Here is a 20,303-nt window from a genome sequence, read left to right on the forward strand (position 1 = left end):
AAAAAAAAATCAACTGCACACCGGGGGTCTCAGATACATGCCAAGAAAATCAAACGGGATCCTGGAAGCCCTGGTCATTGAGGCGGCGGGCATGGGGTCTCCCACTTCCCAGGGCCGCTTGGTCAAAGCAGAGACCTCCCATTGCTCCTAACTTTGAGGGTGAGAAACCAGGGAGAAAGAAAGCTCTTCTCACGGGGACAAGGTCAGTGGGCTCCCTGGGCTGTGCCCCGGTGGAGGGTCCCGCCCTCACTGCCCCCACCTGCCCCCACCTGGCTCACCTGGCAGAAAGCCTTGTGCCGTTGGAGGTGGAGCCTACTGTGGTGAGGAACACACCTCCGATGGATCCCTGAGCCATTTCTGCAAAGAGGAGGAAAAGGAGGCCCAGGCAGCAAAGCCCAGAGAGCGCAAAGGAGCAAGGACAGAGTGGCGGGTGCCGAGGGAAGCCTGCACCCACACGAGCCCACCCACCACCCCAAGCACCCAGGGCCCCGTGCAAGGCCCGCCAGGGCCAGCCATGGGTCAGGTCAGACGGTCACATGCCCTGGGAGAACGATCCCTGACCCCCAGGAGGGAGTCCTACGGGCTGAGGACCACAGGAGGGTGGGCATCTCTGCGTCCACCAAAGCCATCCCGAACGCCTGCAGCCAAAACCCCAAGACTGCAGCAAAGAGGTCACCAGACGGGGACAGAGCAGAGCTGCTCCTCCCCCTGCGCCCCCAACAGGAACAGCAACCCAACTCAGCAGCCCTCCTGGCTGCCCACTGCCCTGGCACCCCAGAACAGTCCTCCACCTGGGCTCTGTTTGCAAGACCACCCTTCCTTCACTCGAGACCCTCGCACAGACCAGAGCCCCCAGGGGCTCGAATGCTGCCTGGCTGGCGGCAGCCACACCTGCGGGACTCGTGTTCGGGTCTATCACAGCCAGATGCAGGCCCAGGGCAGGACTGACCTGTCACGTACGGTTCCAGAGCCTTTGGGACCAGACTTCTGGCCACCTTAAGGTCCTCGGCGGAGCACCTTCCAGACTCCAGCCCACAGGCCAGGCCCATGCGCTTGAGCACTTCTATGTCGTCATGGATCTCGAACGTGTTGTCGAAGTTGAACAGATACTCGAACCTGCGGGGGGAGGCGCGTGAGCGGGCTTCCCGTGAGGCCACGCTCGCTGGCTAGGCCCGGCCACCCCAGCCATACCCACCCCCGGTTCTCGTGGCCGCGTCTCTGTACAAAACTTAAGAACTGAGAAACAAAGGACGAGAGCTGGGGCCAGTCTGTGAACGGCTGTCCATGGCCAGGCACTGCCCGGCACACAGACGTCCCGCAAGCAGTCACGCTGCCCGTGGCCGCCAGGGGACAGCACACGTTCCCAACAGTGCTAGCAACGAGCACTAAGGATGCTCCAGTGGGCTTCTTCCCGCGAGGGTGCCCGCCACGCACTTGTCATTGGAGATGCTGCAGTCGATGACCGTCTTCCTACTGGTGTTGACGATGATGAAGGGCAGGTGGATGACCGAGTTGGGCGGGGGCGGCCGTCGGGCCTGCTGCTCCGCCTGGCGGTTTCTCTGCACCAAGTTCTTGAAGGCAATTTGCTGAAAAAGAGGGGCAGGTGACCCGCATGGCCTGGCCACAGCAGGGAAGCCCTTCTCTCTGAGGTGTCCACACCACCCTGTGGATGCAGGGGCTGCTGGCACAAGAGACCAGGCCCCGGCTGGCCCTCTGCCCTGATGCAGGGAGAGACACAGAGAACACAGAGGCCTCGGAGGACATCCCCAGAAGGAGAAGGCAAGGAGTGGAGGGCACACGACGTGCCGCGGGTGCTGGCCACCTGCCATATCCAGCGGCAGGGCTGACCTCTGCAAAGGACCTTGGCCCTGGAACCAGGCCTTACCAAGGGCCCGGGTCCCAGGCTCCCAAAGCTGGGCTCCAGCTCCCCTTGCCAGCAGGTGCAGCCCCTGGGGAAGGTCACCCAGGCCACAGCAAGGGAGCAAACGCCTCCTGCCACTGGGCCAGGGCAGGAAGCCAGGCCTTGGAGGGGTCCCGCCTGCCCCCGACTTTTTTCAAGGTGGGATCCAGGCCAGGCCCAGCATTCCCGGGCTGCCTCTGGGCTGCGGGTCCTGCACACAGCCCTCAGGGAGTCACAGCTGGTCTTAGGCAGTAGACGTGGCGCTGCAGAGGGCTGAGGCCTGTCCCATTCTGGCCTCTGGGTGCCCCTGGACATCCACAGCCCCCCCCCGGCTGGTGGCCTTTCACCCTATGAGCCCCAACCGCTTCATCACTCCTCCTGGAAGGTTCTAGCACACCTTGTTCAGGGTATTAGCCTGCCCTACAAGCATGTCACCTTCACTGTCACCCCCATGGCAGACACTGACCCTGTCTCTCCATGGGGAAGTCCAGCTCCAGGGCCATTTGGTACAGCCGCCAACCCGGCCATCTGTGCTGCCCAAATGGCAGGTACATCAGCCACGCTCCCCGGCTAAGCACCTGGTCCTCAGAACGGCCTGGCCCCCAAGGGGGTCCTGAGTGCTGCTCTGTGGGAACTGTGCCCTGGCAATCACGTCCCTGCTCCAAAGGAAGCTCACATGGCACAGCGCAGCCGCCACTCCTGGGGACGCGCTCGGTGTCATGTGTGAAGGTCCACGGGAGGACCTTCCGCAGAGCCTCCCAGGAGGGCCACCCGCACACGGGGTCGCGGTGCGGGAGCCGCTACCTGCAGGATGAGTTCCTGAAGCTGTGACTGCTTCTGCTTGATCCTCTCCAGCCGCCGCTGCCTCTCCACCTGCAGACGGAGGAGCGTCACCAGACACAGCCTCCCCAGACCTCGCCAGAGTGACGGGCCCAGACGTGAGCCAGGCCCGCACCTGGAAGGACACCCAGCCCTCCTCCTCCTGGTAAGTGCTGCCAATGTGGACTGAGAGGCACACTGCTAGGGTCTGGACTGGGTGGCCGGCGGCGCTCAGGCCCATGGCCAAGCAGCAGCGGCCGTATCAGCACATCCGCCACCAGACGCAAAACGACCCCACCACAGTCCAAGACACCCGGGGTCATTCACAGGTGCAGGCGACAGGCTGCGCCTCCTGAGTGACCGGGACAGCAGTGGGGACCCAGCGGCAGCCCACCTCCAGATTCTGGCACTCCTGGGCAGAATTGGTGGGCAGTCCGATCCACTTGATCTCCTTCTTCTCCTTGGAGATGATGTTCATGGCCATGAGCACGTTCAAGGCATCGTACACGCGCCGCCGTATGTTCTTCTGGTCGTAGGCCTGGGGACACAGCAACAGCCCTGCAAGCGCTCTGAGGAGTGCCGTGCTCGGGCCGTGTGGCCGCGGGAGGCACAGGCCCTGCCCTCTGGGAACTCGGACCCGGGCGCCTCTGAGGCTGTGCCGGGACCTCCTGCCGAGCGTGCAGCCTTACCGACTCGTTGGGCAGGATGTGGTTGTCGGCGGCGCTGAACTCGGCCACCAGCTCGTCGGCCACCTCGTTGTAGGAGGTGGTGCCCTTGCGCTGCACCTTCTCGCACACCTTCATGGAGAAGTGCCGCAGGCCCTTGCCATGCTTCTCCCCTTTCCTGTTGCGTTTCCTTCAAACACACAGGAGCGGCCGTCAGTGTCTGCAGGCAGCCTGCGGTCAGACGGTCCCTCCGTGCCAAAGACCAGCGGCTGCGGGGTTCCCGCTGAGAACACGGGCAGGAGTCAGGATCCAGGGAACAAAGACTATCGGGGCAGACTGCAAACTGTGCCTGCAAATGTCAGGACGGGGCGGCACCCTCTGCTCTGTACCGACACCAAGCGCCACCTTGCCAAAGACGTCAGCTGGTGTCAGAGCACAGCCGCTGTGGTCTGGATTCAGGACTGCTAGGGCCAATCTCGGCAGGCAACCATGACTAAGTCAGATGCCTGGCCACAGCAGGTGCAGGCCACTGAGACAGGTTCCAGTTGGGAGGGGACAGCAAGTGAGTGGGGACCTCACATCACCACAGCCAGGCCCAAGGCGTTCCCACTAGCTGGTCTGGGGAGCCGAGGATTCTGCCCTAGGCCAACACGGGTGACGCTGCAGAGTGGCTAGGCGTGGTGGCGGGGAGTCTCTGCGGCCAGGCGGGGAGAGCTCACCCGGCAGACCAGGGCGAGGACTCGGAGGGCTGGTTCTGAGACACGAAGTGGGTGCTGGGCGTGTGTGGGCTTCCCACCACGATGGCGCTGGAGGCCGCGGGTCTCTGAGGTGTGCCAATCACCTGCAGTCGAGAGGGTTCAGGGCCGTCAGAAGACACCCACTGTCATCCCTCCAGAGGGCACCACGGAGCCATGCACCACAACGCGGCCCCTCCAGACAGCCATGCTGCCACCCCCCAGCCACCTGCTCCAGCTACAGCACCAACAACTCTGCCCACCGGGCAAGGAGGGCAGAGGTGCGGGCTTCGGGCAGGCAGCCCCCACACAGGTGCCCGGGTGTGAGGGGGTCCCCGCCCCCCGCTCACTTCACACAGGTCCACCCTTCCATGCGACCAAGAGACCAGAAAGAAAGAAGAGCTCCCTGGCCAGGGCCCCGTGCCCACCGTGGGACTGATCCACCCACACTCCACGGAGCAGCCTGAGGCCTCCAGCAAGGACAATGTCCAAGAGCGCTCAGGTCTCAGCAGCAGGGGAAGATGCCGGAAACCCCAGCGTCTTGCCACCCAGCTCAGCGGTCAGTGTTGAGGACCAAGATGGATGGTGCTGCCCGAGGCCCATGGGGCCAACGACCTGGGCCCCCCCAAGCCTGGACTTGAGATCAGCTGATGACCCGTCCACCCACATGTCCAGCCCCCAGAAGTCTCGGACATACTGGGGACCCAGATGCCCAACAGCCACCACGTCAACTGAAAGAGAGTCATCTCCCAAGGAGCGTCCATGCTGTCCAGGACACCAGTCAGAGTGGAGACACATCTCTCATGAGGCTCCAAGACTCCGGGGCCAGGCAGGGGAACACGCCCAGGTACACGGGCTGCTCAGCTTGCCCCAGGCAGGCCACCGCCACCAGAGGCTCCTGGAAATGTCACTGCTGCAGGAGCCGACTCCCCTGGGGCCTCCCAAGCAGGCCAGGGGCAGCAAGGGCAGAAAGTCCAGCAGGTGCACAGCCGGTGCTCACTAAGGACCACCCAGGCCGGACAGGTCCCCAGCCTGGCCAGGACGGCCGGCAGTGTGAGGAAGAGCTGCCGGGTGCAGATCTGTGGACACTCCCATTCCTGCTCCAACTGCTTGGCGTGGCAGCCTCTGCGCGCTGTGCTGGAGGCCCCCAGAGCCACCCATCACCCCGGGAGCCGCACTGTCCGTGGAAGGAAGAGGCGCGGCTGGCCTGCCTCCCTGCACGCCCCGGGCGCAGGCGCAGTAAGCCCTCCGGGATGACCGGCACAGTGGGGCTGGGCCGCACAGGCCCTGGGCACTTTCCACCCTCGCAATCAGCCTGCTGCAGAGGGCAGGGAGAGGGGCTGGCAGACACGGCAGCGCCCTGGCTCTGTGGGGGGCAGCGGAGACAAGAATAAAGGCGGAGGGTGGAAGAGAGCCTGAGGGTACCCGCATGAGACAGGAGGAGGAGGCAGGAAGGCGAGGCCGGGTGGGAGGGCAGTGGGAGGCTGCCTGGCCAGGCAGAGACCCGGGACAAGACACAGGCGCATCACCTGGGAAGAGCTGGCAGGATGGGACAGGGGGGCCACCTCCACGGGGCTTCCACCTGTACCCTGACCCGGTGGCCCCCGGAGCAGGGAGCTGCTTGGACACCTGCCCTCAGACTCCGGCTCCTTCGCCAACCAGAGGAGCTCTGTGCCCCGACCATCCCAGCCTCGAGGAGGAAAAGGGGCAAGTGACAGGTCACAAGAGGCACCTCTTCTCTGCTGTCCTCACTGTGAGGCTGGAACCGGCCAGAGAAGGCGACCCCACATCCCACAGCCGCTGTGAGGCAGGCAGTGAAGGCGGGAAACTGCGCAGGGGAGACGGGAGCCAGGCCCAGCCTCCGCCCACAGAGGGCGGCAGGACCTCCTGCGACCATGGCTCCAGGGCTGGCCTCACTCTGGCTGTGCGCTGCTCTGGTGCTGGGAAGGAGCCCAGGGTCTCAACACCATGTGGGCACGAGCGCTGAGCCGCTCCCAGCCACAGCAGCCCCTGAGCCTCACCTACTCGAGCCAGTCAGAACCCGCCCCCCGTCTGCGCTGAGGGATGCTCCAGACAGCAAACCCACGGACAGACGCCGGGAGAGCAGCACGGAGGCAGTCAGGGACGCCAGGACGCTGCTCCTCCAGACCCTCTCCTTGGCCAGGCACTGCCCACGGTGCCGAGGGAGATCCTGCCTGAGCCGAGAGGGCCCACGTCGCCCTGTGCCTGAAACCTGCCCCACCAGAGCCCTAAACGCCCCACACCATCAGGCCCCTCCAAAGGTGCCACCGGCTCCCGGAGCCCGACCTCACCAACACTGGATATTATAATCTCAAAAGAACGATGGTGTCTTTTTCCACCTGTGTATGGATAATCCATCCAACCTACAAGCCTCCTAGGTCCTTGACCTCCTTTATTCCACATTGTCTCCTGACCTGGGCACCAGGGACCCAGCGCCCGTTTGGCTTTGCTGCCATCTCCCTGAAGCCGTCAGTGTGTGGAAAGGGCCAGGGACCACTCGCAGCACGTGAGCATTAACCCACGACATCTGGCAAAGCCCAGCACGTGGCTCCGATGCCCCCCAGCTCCATGAAAACACTGACGGCTGGGCCAAGGGTTCAAGCTGCATACACAGCAATCGACCCGCTAGCTGGCTCGTGAGCCCGAGCCTGAGCCGTCTGCAGGCTGAGTCCTGCTGAGCCTCTCGCGCACCGCTGGCTGAATCACAGGCACTACAAAGGGAAACGGAGATGAGATTTCCAGATTTCACAAAGAAGGCTTCACTGAGCAGAAGCTTCGACACGCCACAGCCTGAGGCAGGACCTCAGCATCACCCTTGGTGACCACCGGGCGGCAGCGAGGGCAGAAGCCCTGCAGGACCCCTGTGAATGCCCAGCTCAGCACGTCCCCAGTGGCTCTTCTGCACTCAAACTCCAGGCCACGTGTAGGTCATCAGGGACCAGCGGACAGCACCCAGCTAAGATCAGAGTCCCCAGTGTGCGGTCTGCTCTGAGGAAGTACGATCACACTGTAGGGTGGGACGGCAGCCATGCGGTCCTGCTGACCTGCAGGGCGGGGCGCTGGGAGGCTGGGGCAGGGACACCAAACACAAGCACCCTTCCCACCAAGAGGACCAGGACAGCAGTGGGGACAGAGCTCACAGGTCAGGTGGGGCACCGCAGAACGAGGCAGGATCCGGCCAGGGACAAGAGACAAGCGTGTCACAGAGGCCCAGTCTCAACAGGAGCCCCAGGGTGGAGACGGAGCCCAGCTGCCAGGGCTGCGGCATCTCAGGACCAGGCAGGAGCCTGTGGCCGCAGGTCGGAAGCCCGTCCTGCCTTTGGGCAGCTGTACTCTGGGTGCAGGTAACTCTGCCACCCCGAGGCTGCCCCCAGCCCTCTTCTGACAGCGGAGGCCGCCGGGCTGCTTGGCTCTGCAGGGCTCCTCATCCTAGACCACAGCCCAGCCAGGGAAAGGACAGGCTGGCACCCTGCTCTGCCCGAGCAGAGGGGAAAAGCCAGTCCTGCTGTCCCGGTCTGCGGAGCACAGGGTGGCCAAGGAGGAAGGCCAGGCCTGTCATGCCAAAGCTCCTCCAGCACCCAAGGAACGCCCTTGGCTGAGCTCAGATGGACGGCAATCACAGCAGGAAGCTGGCAGAGGCCACCCTGGGCCAGGGTCGTGGCACCTGCTGGGCCTCCAATACCACATAGGCAGGGGCCGTCCCCAACAGCAGGCCCGGGCGGACGAGGCTAGGCGCAGCACCACAGCTGGGGAGGGAAGCAGGCCCCTGCCCACCCCATGCCTTACCACTTGCTGGGCGATGTTGACGTTGGACTGTCCGAAAGTTTTCGGCAGGAGCTGCTTCCCGAGTGTGCTCACTGTGGACGGGTGCACGGCCACCAGGGACACCACGCCTGTAGCACAGGGGTCAGGGTTAGGATCAGGTCAGGGCTCCCTGTGCTGAGCCAAGCCATGGGTTTCTGAGGACCCTGTGTTGAGGAACTCTCCGCACTCTTACATACAAGACCGGGACTGAGCCGAGATGCAGACCATGGCCAGCTCCCAGTCATGAGCGCCTGTCCCCTTCACAGTGTCCACTACTACTGCTCAGCAGTCTGGCTGAGGGTCCCAACTCCTAGCACTCCCAGCGGCTGCTCCAGACCGACACCAGCAGCCCTGTGGTCTCAGGAGAAAGGGGATTCACAGGGTTTTTAATGGCTTGGTTTGGTGCTAGGGAGTGAGCTCAGGGGCTTAACCACTGAGCCACATCTCCAACCTCTTTTTTTGAGACAGAGTCTCCCTAAGTTGCTTAGGGCCTCCTAAGTGGCTGCGGGGCTCTGAACTTGAGACCCTCCTGGCTCAGCCTCCCGAGCCGATGCTTGTTTTCATCTGGAGGTACAAATCAGACCGCTCACGGGTTTCTTTGGTAACAGGCTGCCAGAGTCACATGGGGGCCGCGGGGCAGTCAGGTGGCCCAGGAGCCCACACACCACAGACCAGACCCTGCTGCTCAGAGCATGAGGCGCACCACAAAGTCCTTCCAGGGTCACGCCAGGCAGAGCTTCTGCATGGTCCGAGGCGAGGATTTGCTAACAAGGACTCCAAAAACCCAAGGGTGGGGTCCTATGACTGCTGCCCGCGCTCCTTGAAAATCTCCAGGTTTAAGGCATCCAATCAGGTGAGCACAAGGATCAGTGCTTTGCAAAACCATTTTAACTAAATGCCATGAAAATTTCAAGTCTAAAGTTGTTTTTAAAATTGATTTTATCGAGGACACTTAAGGTGCAGGATGTGCAGTCACGGGACCCATGTGGACACACGTGGACAGCAGAGGACACAGTGCTACAGCTTCACCCCGCAGCACCCACTTCTGGGCTCAGTGGCAAGAACCGCTGAATCCACGGTAGACCCAGGCTCTCATACCACACGTCCCCGAGGCACCTGTGGCGCCCCATGGCCTCCCCGCCCTGTGAGCGCTTTTCTTCTCTGCCTCCATCCTCTGCCGTTGGGACTCCACAGAGACCCCACCATCCCCCGAGGCTGAGGTTCTGCTTAGCTCGGGAGGAGCCCCTGGAGGTGTCCAGGCTCACCCAGGCGAAGCCGTCCACACGCCTGTTTCTGGACCGAAGAACATTTACGTTTGAAGTCACTTGATCCTTGGTCACTCACTGACACTTGGGCTGGCTCCTACCCACGGCAGGGACACCAGGAGAGGGAGCGCCTACTCTGAGCACATGCTGAGGACAGGCTGCCAGTGAGGGCAGCTACACCTGGATCCTTCAGGGCCAGGTACGTCCTCCACCAGGCCTGGGCCTATAGCCTGAGCTCCCCACCCTCGCCAGCGCCCACCATCCAACCTGAGGCAAAGGCCACCCTGACGGAGGCTCGCAGGGAAGAGGCACCGCACTGTGGCCAGACACACGTAGGGGCCTCAGCACCGTGGCCAGACATGCATAGGGACCTCAGCACTGTGGCCAGACACATGTAGGGACCTCAGCACCGTGGCCAGACATGCGTAAGGACCTCAGCACTGTGGCCAGACACACGTAGGGACCTCAGAACTGTGGCCAGACACACGTAGGGACCTCAGCACTGTGGCCAGACACATGTAGGGACCTCAGCACCGTGGCCAGACATGCGTAGGGACCTCAGCACAGTGGCCGGACACGTGGGGGATCTCAGCACCGTGGCCGGACACGCGTAGGGACCTCAGCACCGTGGCCAGACACGTGTAGGGAACTCAGCATCGTGGCCGGACACGCGTAGGGACCTCAGCACCGTGGCTGGACACGTGGGGGACCTCAGCACTGTGGCCAGACACGCGTAGGGACCTCAGAGCCATGGCTGGACCCACATGGGGGACCTCAGCACCTGTGCACACCTATGGGCAGCAGTCGCCTGCAGGGCAGCTTAGAGTCACTTCTTGCCCACTGCGCCAGGAACGCTCTGTGTGCTAACGAGGCTTAAAGGACCAGAGACACCTCCGGTCAGATGGCTTCTGCCTGTGGCCTTGCCTACTGGCCAACCTGCGCACACAGCAGCCACACAGGGTCCAGAGGCACATCGAGCTGCACGCTGACCACCCCACACTCCATGGGCAGGCTGGCTAGACCAGGCCACAGCAGGACAGGCCACACAGTGCCCTCTGCAGAAACACACCATGCACATGTGTCCACACACAGCGGGCCCCACAGGCAGGCCCAGCCCAACTCTGCAGGGGACACACCCCAAGGTGACACAGAGCTCTGACTCTGGGAGCAGCCTTTGCCTGGGGACCCACCACGAGGCAGAAACAAGTTCTGGGGCTGCAGAAACATCACCACAAGCTAAAAAGTGACTGGTAGCAAGAGCGAAATAGAGAAAAGGAGGACTGGAAGGCCGCTCGGGACAGGCTTAAGGCCACACTCCTGAGGAAATGGCAGGAGACACCGCCACCGCCCACGAGAGCCCAGGCCAAGCAGCACAGCGAGGCCAGATCCGCCAACCCGCGTGGATGGTGGCAGCCCTGGGAAGCAAAGGACCAGGGACAGTCACAAGAGGCTCTCACACACCACCCTGGCCACTAACCCTGGCAACGTCAGAGGAGAAAGAGGACACAGAAAAAACAGAGGTCAAAATGGAGGACACCAAATTATACTGAAGACCCAAACCAAAATGAATAAAAGAAAGAAAAACAACAACAAAAGGCAGCAGATTGGATTTAAAAGGAAGAAAACACCTCTGAAGAGTGTGGGCCAGAGTGAGCAGGGCCCAGAGTGTGCAGGGCTCGGAGTGAGCAGGGTGTAGAGTGAGCAGGGCGTAGAGTGAGCAGGGCGTAGAGTGAGCAGGGCGTAGAGTGAGCAGGGCCCAGAGTGTGCAGGGCTCGGAGTGAGCAGGGCGTAGAGTGAGCAGGGCATAGAGTGAGCAGGGCGTAGAGTGAGCAGGGCGTAGAGTGAGCAGGGCCCAGAGTGTGCAGGGCTCGGAGTGAGCAGGGCGTAGAGTGTGCAGGGCGTAGAGTGAGCAGGGCGTAGAGTGAGCAGGGCCCAAACTGTGCAGGGCGTAGAGTGAGCAGGGCCCAGAGTGTGCAGGGCTCGGAGTGAGCAGGGTGTAGAGTGAGCAGGGCCCAGAGTGAGCAGGGCGTAGAGTGAGCAGGGCCCAGAGTGAGCAGGGCCCAGAGTGAGCAGGGCCCAGAGTGAGCAGGGCCCAGAGTGAGCAGGGTGTAGAGTGAGCAGGGCGTAGAGTGAGCAGGGCGTAGAGTGAGCAGGGCGTAGAGTGGGCAGGGCCCAGAGTGAGCAGGGCCCAGAGTGAGCAGGGCCCTGAGTGGGCAGGGACCCGAGTGGGCAGGGACCTGAGTGGGCAGGGCCCAGATTTAGCCATGCCCAGAGTGAGCAGGGCCTTTGGTGAACAGGGCCAGAGTGAGTAGAATCCTCAGGTGTGCAGAGACCTAGAGGATGCAGTGCCTAGAACACACAGTGCCTAGGAGACCCAGGGTCCAGCTGCCTCCTCAGCATGGAACCCCAGGAGAGTGCTGGCCCAGGAGGGTCCTGCTCGAGCCCATGGCATTGCAAGTCACAGCCCAGACCAGGAAACTCTAAATTTTCCCAACATACATTTTACACTAACACTGCCAGGAAATGTTGGCACCGGACAGAACCAGGTCTATAGGTGCAGGTGACACCGCCCAGCCTTCCACCCAGGCGGGAAGGCCCCTGCAATGCATAAGCCACACTGAGGGGGGGCTGCGCCCCAGCTGCACACCTGCTCCCCATTGCAGCAGAGGGTGTGCCCATTTCATGGAGTGAGCCCTGGGCTGTGTGTCACGCTTGGCCATGAGCACGCACTGTTCACAAGGACAAGTGGGGGTCAACGGAGCCTAGGACACATGGAGGGACGGGCACGCTGCTATCTGGTGTCCTGGGGACAGAGGAGGCCCGGGGTGAGTAGCAGAGCACACACAGGAAGGCAGGAGCGGCGGCTGACAGGCACGGCCACCTGGCCAAGTCAAGGCACAGCAGGGCACGAAGCCCGTGGCCTGGCCCCTCTACAGCCTGGCGAGGACCAGGAATGACTACCCCCTCATCCCACAGTGAGGCCCCGCACAAGGCAGTGGCTGGGACGTGTACACAGGGTGATGCCGGCATCCACCCAGCACTGGGCTCTGGGGAAGCTCCGGAGCACAGCTGGGACCAGCAGGCCAGCCGCCTGGAGCCTCCTGTGTCCCTCCAAGAGGCACTCTTCTCTCTGGGCTCTACGGGCCAAGGAGCTGTAAGCTGGGTCTGTCTGGGCAAAGGAGTGGAGTCCCAGAGTGTGACGTGCAGCCAAGGCCTCCCCGAGGCCCCCCAGGCTGACTGCTGGGAGCTCTCTGCAACGGCTGCTCCGGCACTGGCCGACTCGGGCCCAGAAGACTGCTCGCCCGCAGAGCCTCGTCCACTCCTTAGGCCCTCTGCACCCACACCTGCTACTTCAGCTGGCCACTCCCCAGCCACGACCTTCCTCACGCACATGCGTCTCCCACAGCTGCGTTTCTGGAGGACCCAGTGGCCCAGGTGTTAGCAGGGCCCCCAGGGTCCCCTCAAGTGGCCAGCTTCAGACACCTGGGCCCGGCCAAAGGACAGCAGGTGGGCAGGCCCCACCAAGGACGGTGCTGGCCACCACGGAGGGGCCATGTGGTCTGCAGCCCTAGGCCTTCCCACAGCTCCTGTGACCTGGGAAGAGAGTCAGCACAGCGCCTGGCGGACATGCGGCCCAGGCCCCACGCTCACCCCAGACTTCCGTTTCCATACCAGGAGGCTTACCTTTCCCGGGACTCAGGCTCTGGTCTATGAAGACCTTCAGTTCTCCGTTGGCTTCAATCAGACCGGCCTACGGAGAGCAACAGCAGCAGTGAGCACAGTGGCCACCCGCGCACGGCCGTCGCTGGCAACCCTCCCACCCAAGGGGCCACCAGGACACCAGGGCCTCCAGCCTCAGGACCTGCCCTGGGCATCCGCAGGGCCTCTGGGACTCCGTGACTGTGAGGGCACGGAAGGCCCAGTCCAGCAGAGGGCGTGGACGCAGCAGGAGGGGTCTCGCCAGCACCTCACCCTCCTCCTCCAGGAGACCACCAGGGCGGGGCCTGAGGCCTTGGGACAGGAGGCAGCCCCGGGTCCCCGAGCTCCAGGAGTGCAAGGCACACACACGCAGGCTCAGTCTCCTTCCCACAGAAGAACAGCCACAGATGGGGTCGGGGCCACACCCGGAGAGGGACACTGGCCACAGCCTATACTCAAAGCCTGGAGGGCCCTGGGCCACTTCCTGGACCCCTGCCTCCACTTTCCCAGACAGCAGGAGGGCAGGGCCTCCCCAGAGGACCAGGACCACCTGCAGGCTGGCGAGAAGGCCAACAGAGAGGGAGGCCACAAGCAGGACAGGCTGACCACCCCTTAGACCCAGGAGAGGCCCGACAGAGGCCTGGAGGCAAGGCCACAGACGGAGCTGGTGGCGGACACCAGGGTGTCAGGAGTGAAGGCTCAGTCGGCTGAGGCCAGGTGAGCCGGGCCAAGGGGCGTAGAGGGGAGGCTAAGCAGGGAAGGCCGCGAGGCCCAGAGGTGAGCATACCAGGCAGGAATGCCCATGGGTGGTGCCCAGGGGAAGGCAGGAGCCTAAAACCATCACCGTGTGGTCCCTCCGGAGGGCTGGCCACGCAGGCCTTACCAGGAGAGCAGGGTCAATGGAGGGCAGCAGGGAGGTGCAGAAGCAAAGGCCCAGGGGCCAGGACAGCAGGTAAGAGCCCGGGCATGAAACCCAGAGCTGAGGCAGTGGAGGTGGCCTGTGAGCGTCGGGCCACACAGCCGGGGAGGTAGCGGGCCAGGCGGCATGGCTGGCCAGAGGCTCAGGCGGCACCGAAGCCGGGGACAGATGCTGGGTGGGCAGGACAGCACCAGGCCAGGTGGGCCACCCGGCGGGCAGCAGCACCCAGTGGCAAGGCCACAGAGGTGAGGACAGACCCACAGGCGAGTGGGGTGCCGAGATGTGGCCAGGAGGGCCACGCCTGGAGTCCAGCCCTGATCTGGCTGAAGCCCGAGTCCCCGCTCCAACAGGTGTCCCTCTCCGCAGCTCCCCAGGCCCTGGGAGGCCGACAGCCCTGGGCGTGGGTCTGGGGCATGCGGCTTGGCCCACCACTGCTCCCGCCTCATGGGGACTCGGGCTGATGAGGACAGACAGACTCCCCGATGCCACTGGGCTCCGTCGCCCAGCCCCACGGTGCCCAGCCCTCCCGATTCCCAGGAGACTGGCTCTGGTGCTAGTCTGCTCCTTCTTGGGCACCCTCTCCCACGACAAAGGGACTGGGGGAGGCGCCCAATCAGGCTGGAAGCAGGGCAGAGCCTCCCAGGGGCAGGGCTGCAGGGTGCACGCAGGACGCCCAGAGCCAGGCTTCCTGCGGTCCACGAGACCTGCTAGGCGAACACGCAGGTCAGGCCTCCAGGCAACAGACACAGGGACATGCAGAAACCACCCACTGGGCCACACCCACAGAAGCCAGCTCTGAGACACACCACACAGGTGCACGGCAGGAGGGCAGACCGCCTCCCGCCCGAGGAGGCCTGCAGCAGGCAGGGCCAGGCTCCCGCATGCTCCCGGCTCTGCTTGGCCATCCCCAGCCAAGGCAGGAGCAGAATATCCAGTGCCACCCGCCTCAGAGGCCACCCCAGCACTGTTGGGAAGACGTCACGTGACCCTGGGCGGCCTACAAGGCCCACAGCAGCTCTGGTGAGCTCACTGGCCAGGGTGGACAGCCCAGCCCTGGCCAGGGCCAGAGATGGAACATGGGGGTCAGGCTCCCCACATGAGCCTAAGTTCAGCGGTGACTGGGGCAGCAACTGAACTTCAAAGCAAGAAAGACACAAAGGCAGACACCTGCACGTCCTGCCACCCAGGCCCCCAGCTGCTGGGCAAACGGGCACCATTTCCCTCCCCAAAAGCCGTAAGATAAATCCCTCTTCTCGAGTCCTCCAACGCACTCCAAGGACGCTCACCTGAAGGGCTGGCCAGCGCCTCAGCCTGCTGGCCCACCCCCAGGCCTCTGGCTGCAGACCTGACACTCCAGACCCCACGGTGCCCCTTCCTTCAGCCTTTGACAGTGCATCCCCCATCCACCTGAGTGGGTTTCCCAGGGCAGCAGAGACGGGGGACTTCTGCTGTGGGGTGCTGGCACAGGCCCTGCTGCCCCAACTGCCTTCCAGCTGCACCCCCAGCGTGACGAGCAAATCACGCCAAGCCTTGCGAAGCTGCCCTCGGTCCCAGGCTTGGCTTTTGGGCTGTGCTGCCCGGAATCAGAGCTGCCCAGAGACAACAGGTAAAGCCCACCTGGCCTCACGCCAGCCCGTTTCCAGGCAGGTCCCTGAGCCCTGGAAGCCTGGAAGCCTGGCCTGGTCTGGTCTGAAGCTGCGGAGGCTCCGTGGCCCCCGGTGCACACACACCACAGCTGCCCCACCAGAGCCGAAAGCGCAGAAAGCTCCTTCAGAACTGTCACAACCACAAGGGCCGAGCAAGCTCCCCCTCCAAGGAGGAAATCGGGGACCAGAGCAGCTGGGCCTCCTGCGGCACTGTCTGGAGGGCAGCACACGAGTCCTCCAGGAGCCGACACTGCAGAGCCGGTGACCTCTGGGGACAGGACTCAGCAGACCAACGCTCTGCAGCTGGGCCGCAGCTGAGTGGCCACCTTCAGGAGGCTCCGCGGAGGCTGCACATCTGTCCTGAGCACTAACTCTCAGCGTCACAGGTGCAACCTGTGATGGATGGAGCCGGCCCCTCCCACATGAGGACACAGCAGGAAGGTGCTCCTACGAGCCAGGTGGTCCCTGCCACACCCCAACCAGCGATCCGTAGCCTCCAAAACGTGAGAAATAAGTTTCTGTCCCTTATAAGCTACCAGGTGTGTTTGTCACAGTAGCCTGAGGAAATTGAGACAGATTGTCACCAGTGTGCACCCGGGCCACCCTCACCACACTGAGCCCTGTGGCAGGACACTGGGAATGTGGCCGACTTCTACAGCCAGCGCCCTGCCCTGCGGTTTTCTCTGGGAAGCCAGTGGCCAGTCTGCAAGGACACCTGAGCAGGCCCTGCCCACGGCCAAGCGGAGTCCTCAGAAGCATCTCTAGGCCCAGCCACTGCAGATCTGCACAGCACCCCAATCTGGGGACAGGAGTATCCCGTCACACCCTCCTACATCCTGACCCACAGCCACCAAGGTCAATAACGTGTCACCTTCACCAGTGAATGCCCACCAGTGTGGGTCACCGCAGCAGGTGCTCAACGCAGCAGCTAAGGGTCACTCAGAGCCGTACACGGAACCTTGGCTCTACGAGGAGGCCACGCCTGCTGGCCCAGCAGAGCCCAGCCCCCTCCACTCACCACCGGCCAGAGGCCCTCAAGGGAGGTCGCTGCGGGCAGTGGTGAGGTCAGCGGCACCCTGTTAGGAGCAGGACACCACCTGGCCTTCCCTGAAAAGAACCCTCGCTGCCGTCCCAGCCGGCTCCAGCGTCTGACTCAGCACCACAACAGCTCCTGTGCCGGCCGAGACCTCGCGCAGCTTCTCACCGTGACTCTGCTGTTAGAAAGGACCCTCAAGCCAGGCAGTGGCCACCCCTGTCATCCCGGTGACTCGGGAGGCTGAGACAGGAGCATCCCAAGTTCAAGGCCAGCCTCAGCAACTCAGTGAGACCCTGTCTTAAAACAGAAAGGCTGGGGCTGGGGCTCAGTGGCAGAGCACTCGCCTAACACGTGTGAGGCACAGGGTTGTCCCTCAGCACCACATAAAAACCACTTAAAAGGAAAGGTGTCGTGTCCATCTGCCACAACAAAGGTGAAGACGAGGGGCCCCCTCCCAGCAGTGGCCAGCTGAGTGGCCACCTTCAGGAGGCTCCACCGAGGGGTGGGCCCGCCAGGGTGAGGAGGGCCAAGACTCCGGCTCCTGCAGGAAACGCAGCGCGGCCCGACGGCGTCACCACGGACGCCCTAACAGCGCACGGGGCGATTCTCTCCTCCTGGGGACCGGGAGCCACGCCCGGGAAGCAGGGCCTCCAGAGTCCGAGCAGGCCATCGCTGCAGTCACCAGGGACAGCCCAGGACGGCTGTCACCATCTCCACTCAGACCCGCCAGGGCTCCCAGGCGGGCTCCAGCACGCGGCCCACAGCCCCCTTCCCTGAGCCTGGGACCAGCACCGCGCGGCAGGCCCGTCCTGAGGCCTGAGAAACTAAGGGCAGGACAGCGAGGGAGCAGGACAAGGTGCCTCCACCCTCACCACCGCCTGTGCCTCCCTGCCCACCAGCCAGTCCTGGGACGTCCCCCTGGCCAGGGTGCAGGGCCGTGGGGACGAGGCACCAGCTCTGCTGGGAGTGGCCCAGCTCCAGCAAGGTCCAGCGCAGCCGTGGGCAGGCCCACAAGGGAACACTGGAGCAGGGGCCTGCCGCTTAGCAGTCCAGCCTCCCAGGCCCACCACCAGGCCAGGAACAGGTGACCCTGCTCACGACCACCCTGCACCCAGGGCAGCCCGGCTCACTGCAGCCATCAGCTGAAGCCTGGCACTGAGTACAGGAGCCGGAGACCACAAGGGGACGAGCACAACGGGAGCAGGGAGGCTTCAGGGCATCAGACACCAAACTCTGAGGACCACGTGACAGTGACAGAGGCCAGCCTCCAGCAGTCGCTGACCAACCGTGACAACTCACAGCCAGTCACGCACATAGCTAGCTCGGCACTCCAACTGGACACACACCGCCTGCCGTCCAGTGTGCCACCAGGACCGGCCCATCGGAGACAGCACCACGACTCCAGGCTACCACCCGGCCTCAGGACCAGAAACCACCACCTCAACAGCCACCCTGCAGGGACCCGGCAGAGTCCAGCGCCCCACAGCAGCCCTGGAAGCGCAGCATCTCCACATGGAAAGCGCACAGCGCCAGGGAGACTCTGCATCACCAGGTGTGACGCCTGCGTGGACGGGAGACAGGCAAGAGGGTTCAGAGGGAAGTGACTGGGTTAGAAGGGCCTGGCCTCATCAGAGGGTCAACCCCACAGGGGTCAGCTGGGAGGGGACACCAGGGAGGTGGGGTTGGCAGGAGGAGGTGCGTCCCTGGGGGTGTGCCTCGGGGGCATATGCTCTCTGTGCCCCGGCCTGATGTCCCCAGCTGCTCTCCTGCATCACACACTTGTGCCTTGACCTGCAGCTCCGTGGATGAGGAACTGGGGGTGCCAGGTGAACTTCCCTTCCTCTAATGGGTCTTGTCAGGTATTTTGATCACGGCAGCAAAAAAGTGACTAAAACTGAAATTGGTACTGAGAGGAGGGGTCACTGTTGGGACTCACCTGACCATGAGGTTCAGAAACTTTGGGGGCTTCTTGGAGTTTGTGGGAATTATTTTGAAAAACTGGAAAAGCTTTCGACTGCTATAGGTGGAACCTAATACGGTTCTGATGGGAGCTCAGAGACCAGAAGGCCGACAGGACTGTGGACAGTAAAGACTGGGCTCATGAGATTTCACAGGACTCTCCTGGAACTGGACCAGAGGCCCTTTGTGTCACATCTGGCTAAGATGGTAACTGCATTTTTCTTCCTGTCCTGAGGCTTTCTATGAGGCTGAATTTAAAGGTGATGAACTCATCAATCTGGTGAAGGAGATTTCAAGGTAGCATACATTCGGGTGGGAGCATGAAGCTGCTGGTTGCTTTTAGTCAAATCCATTGTGATAATCAGGAGCAGAAAGCTAAGCATTTGAAAAACTCACAGTTTGGCCAGAAAACTGAGCAAAGCTAGGGCTAAGGAAAGTGTGTTGTTAAAGACATTACAGCCACTAAAAAGATGCTAAATACTTTACCCAAAGACAGGAGGAATGAGGCTTGAAAGCATCTCAGGAATTGGCGAGAGCACACCCATCACAGATTCAAGGGAATAAAAGTAAAAATTCCTGAGAAGAGACCAATGAGGCCCCCTGCTTGCACAGGGCGGCCCCCGAGGTTGAAGGGTCCGGCAGCCAGCGCCACATGGGCTCAGCTGCACACTGTGCAGTACCAGACGTGTCACAGGTCACTTAGCTAGAGACACGAGGCCAGCCCAGCTCTTCTTGGTCACACATAGACACGTCCGCCACCAACGTGGAGTTTGGCAGGGCTGTGGGGAGGAGAAGACCAAGGTGCGCCACAGGCGGGCTCAGTGGAAATGGAGTCACAGTGCTGCAATGCACGACAAGGACTTTCAGACTAAGCCAGAAACAGGCACAGGACACCTCAATAAGGGTGACTTAGATCTGCGCTGAGGACCCCTGTGAGAGGAAAGGGCTCCCTTCAGGAGGCATCGGAGCAGGCCCCTGGCACACCCAGGCCTCGTAGACCTGGGAAGACCCCCTAGAGATGAGACACCCCGGGAGAAGGCCCCAGGCCACATCTGGGGAGACACCTAGAACCTCCAAGAGGGGGGCCCTCTCCCAGGACAAGGCCCAGAGTCCACGGCCTCAGGAGGACCTGCCTGACTGAAGGAGGTGCACCAGAGCCTTGAGCCCTCCTGACCTGAAATGTCCAGCGGGCAGCCACAGCTGCAGCCCAGGTCAGAGCCAGACCCCAGGGATTGGGGCAGAGGCACCAGGACATGCTGACACGCTCAAGTGCTCAGACTCAGGCCCCAGAACACAGCAAAGAACCAAAGGAAGGCTCCAGGGAGGGACAGCGCACTAGCTGCACACTGGACAGAGCTAGCAGGGCCGTCCAGCAGGGCCAAGGCAAGGTGCAAGCTGAGGGGGCGAGGGTGGACCAAGGCAGCCCCACCCAGCACACAGCATACACTGACCACAGGGAGGGCCGGGGTGGGAGAACGGCATAGGCCAGCCGGGGCAACTCGGAAGACCACCTCAAAGCACACCGTGGGCTGCAGCTGCCCCTCGGTGGCAGACCCTGGGTTCAGCCCTGTACCCAAGAAAGACCGAGGCCTGACAGAAGACACCAGACCAGGGGGACCACACCAGGGCAGGCAACAGCCACAGCCACAACTGGCCGACGCACCTCTGAGCCTGGAGGCTGCCTCTCCAGCCCTCGATCCCAGGTCCAAAGCCCCACTTCCAAGAACCCGTCTCCAGCAGCCGGCCCCAGCCCACGGGGTCTGCAGTGAGATCTGCTCACACAAAGGTGAACACCCTGAGGGTGCGGCCCTCCTGGGGACAGCGGCACGGGCCTCC

The 20,303-nt window shown here is 62.9% G+C and overlaps 1 protein-coding gene across 3 annotated transcripts in view; it reads right to left on the bottom strand.

Moving 5' to 3' along the window:
• Positions 1-20,303, bottom strand: part of Tfdp1 (transcription factor Dp-1) — a 31,772-nt gene that overhangs the window by 2,627 nt on the left and 8,842 nt on the right. For all 3 annotated transcript variants that reach the window (XM_058582702.1, XM_058582703.1, XM_046454902.2), the window contains exons 3-11: positions 12,893-12,959; positions 7,926-8,032; positions 4,104-4,225; positions 3,409-3,574; positions 3,114-3,257; positions 2,705-2,773; positions 1,435-1,586; positions 950-1,116; positions 279-357 (exon numbers count right to left, since the gene is read on the bottom strand). In XM_058582702.1, the coding sequence (XP_058438685.1) occupies positions 279-357; positions 950-1,116; positions 1,435-1,586; positions 2,705-2,773; positions 3,114-3,257; positions 3,409-3,574; positions 4,104-4,225; positions 7,926-8,032; positions 12,893-12,959 (1,073 nt within the window). The remainder of the gene's footprint in view (positions 1-278; positions 358-949; positions 1,117-1,434; positions 1,587-2,704; positions 2,774-3,113; positions 3,258-3,408; positions 3,575-4,103; positions 4,226-7,925; positions 8,033-12,892; positions 12,960-20,303) is intronic.

This window comes from Marmota monax, unplaced genomic scaffold, assembly GCF_021218885.2.
Source record: "Marmota monax isolate L192 unplaced genomic scaffold, Marmota_monax_Labrador192_F-V1.1 WCK01_AAM20220418_F8-fsc00026, whole genome shotgun sequence".
NCBI lineage: Eukaryota > Metazoa > Chordata > Mammalia > Rodentia > Sciuridae > Marmota > Marmota monax.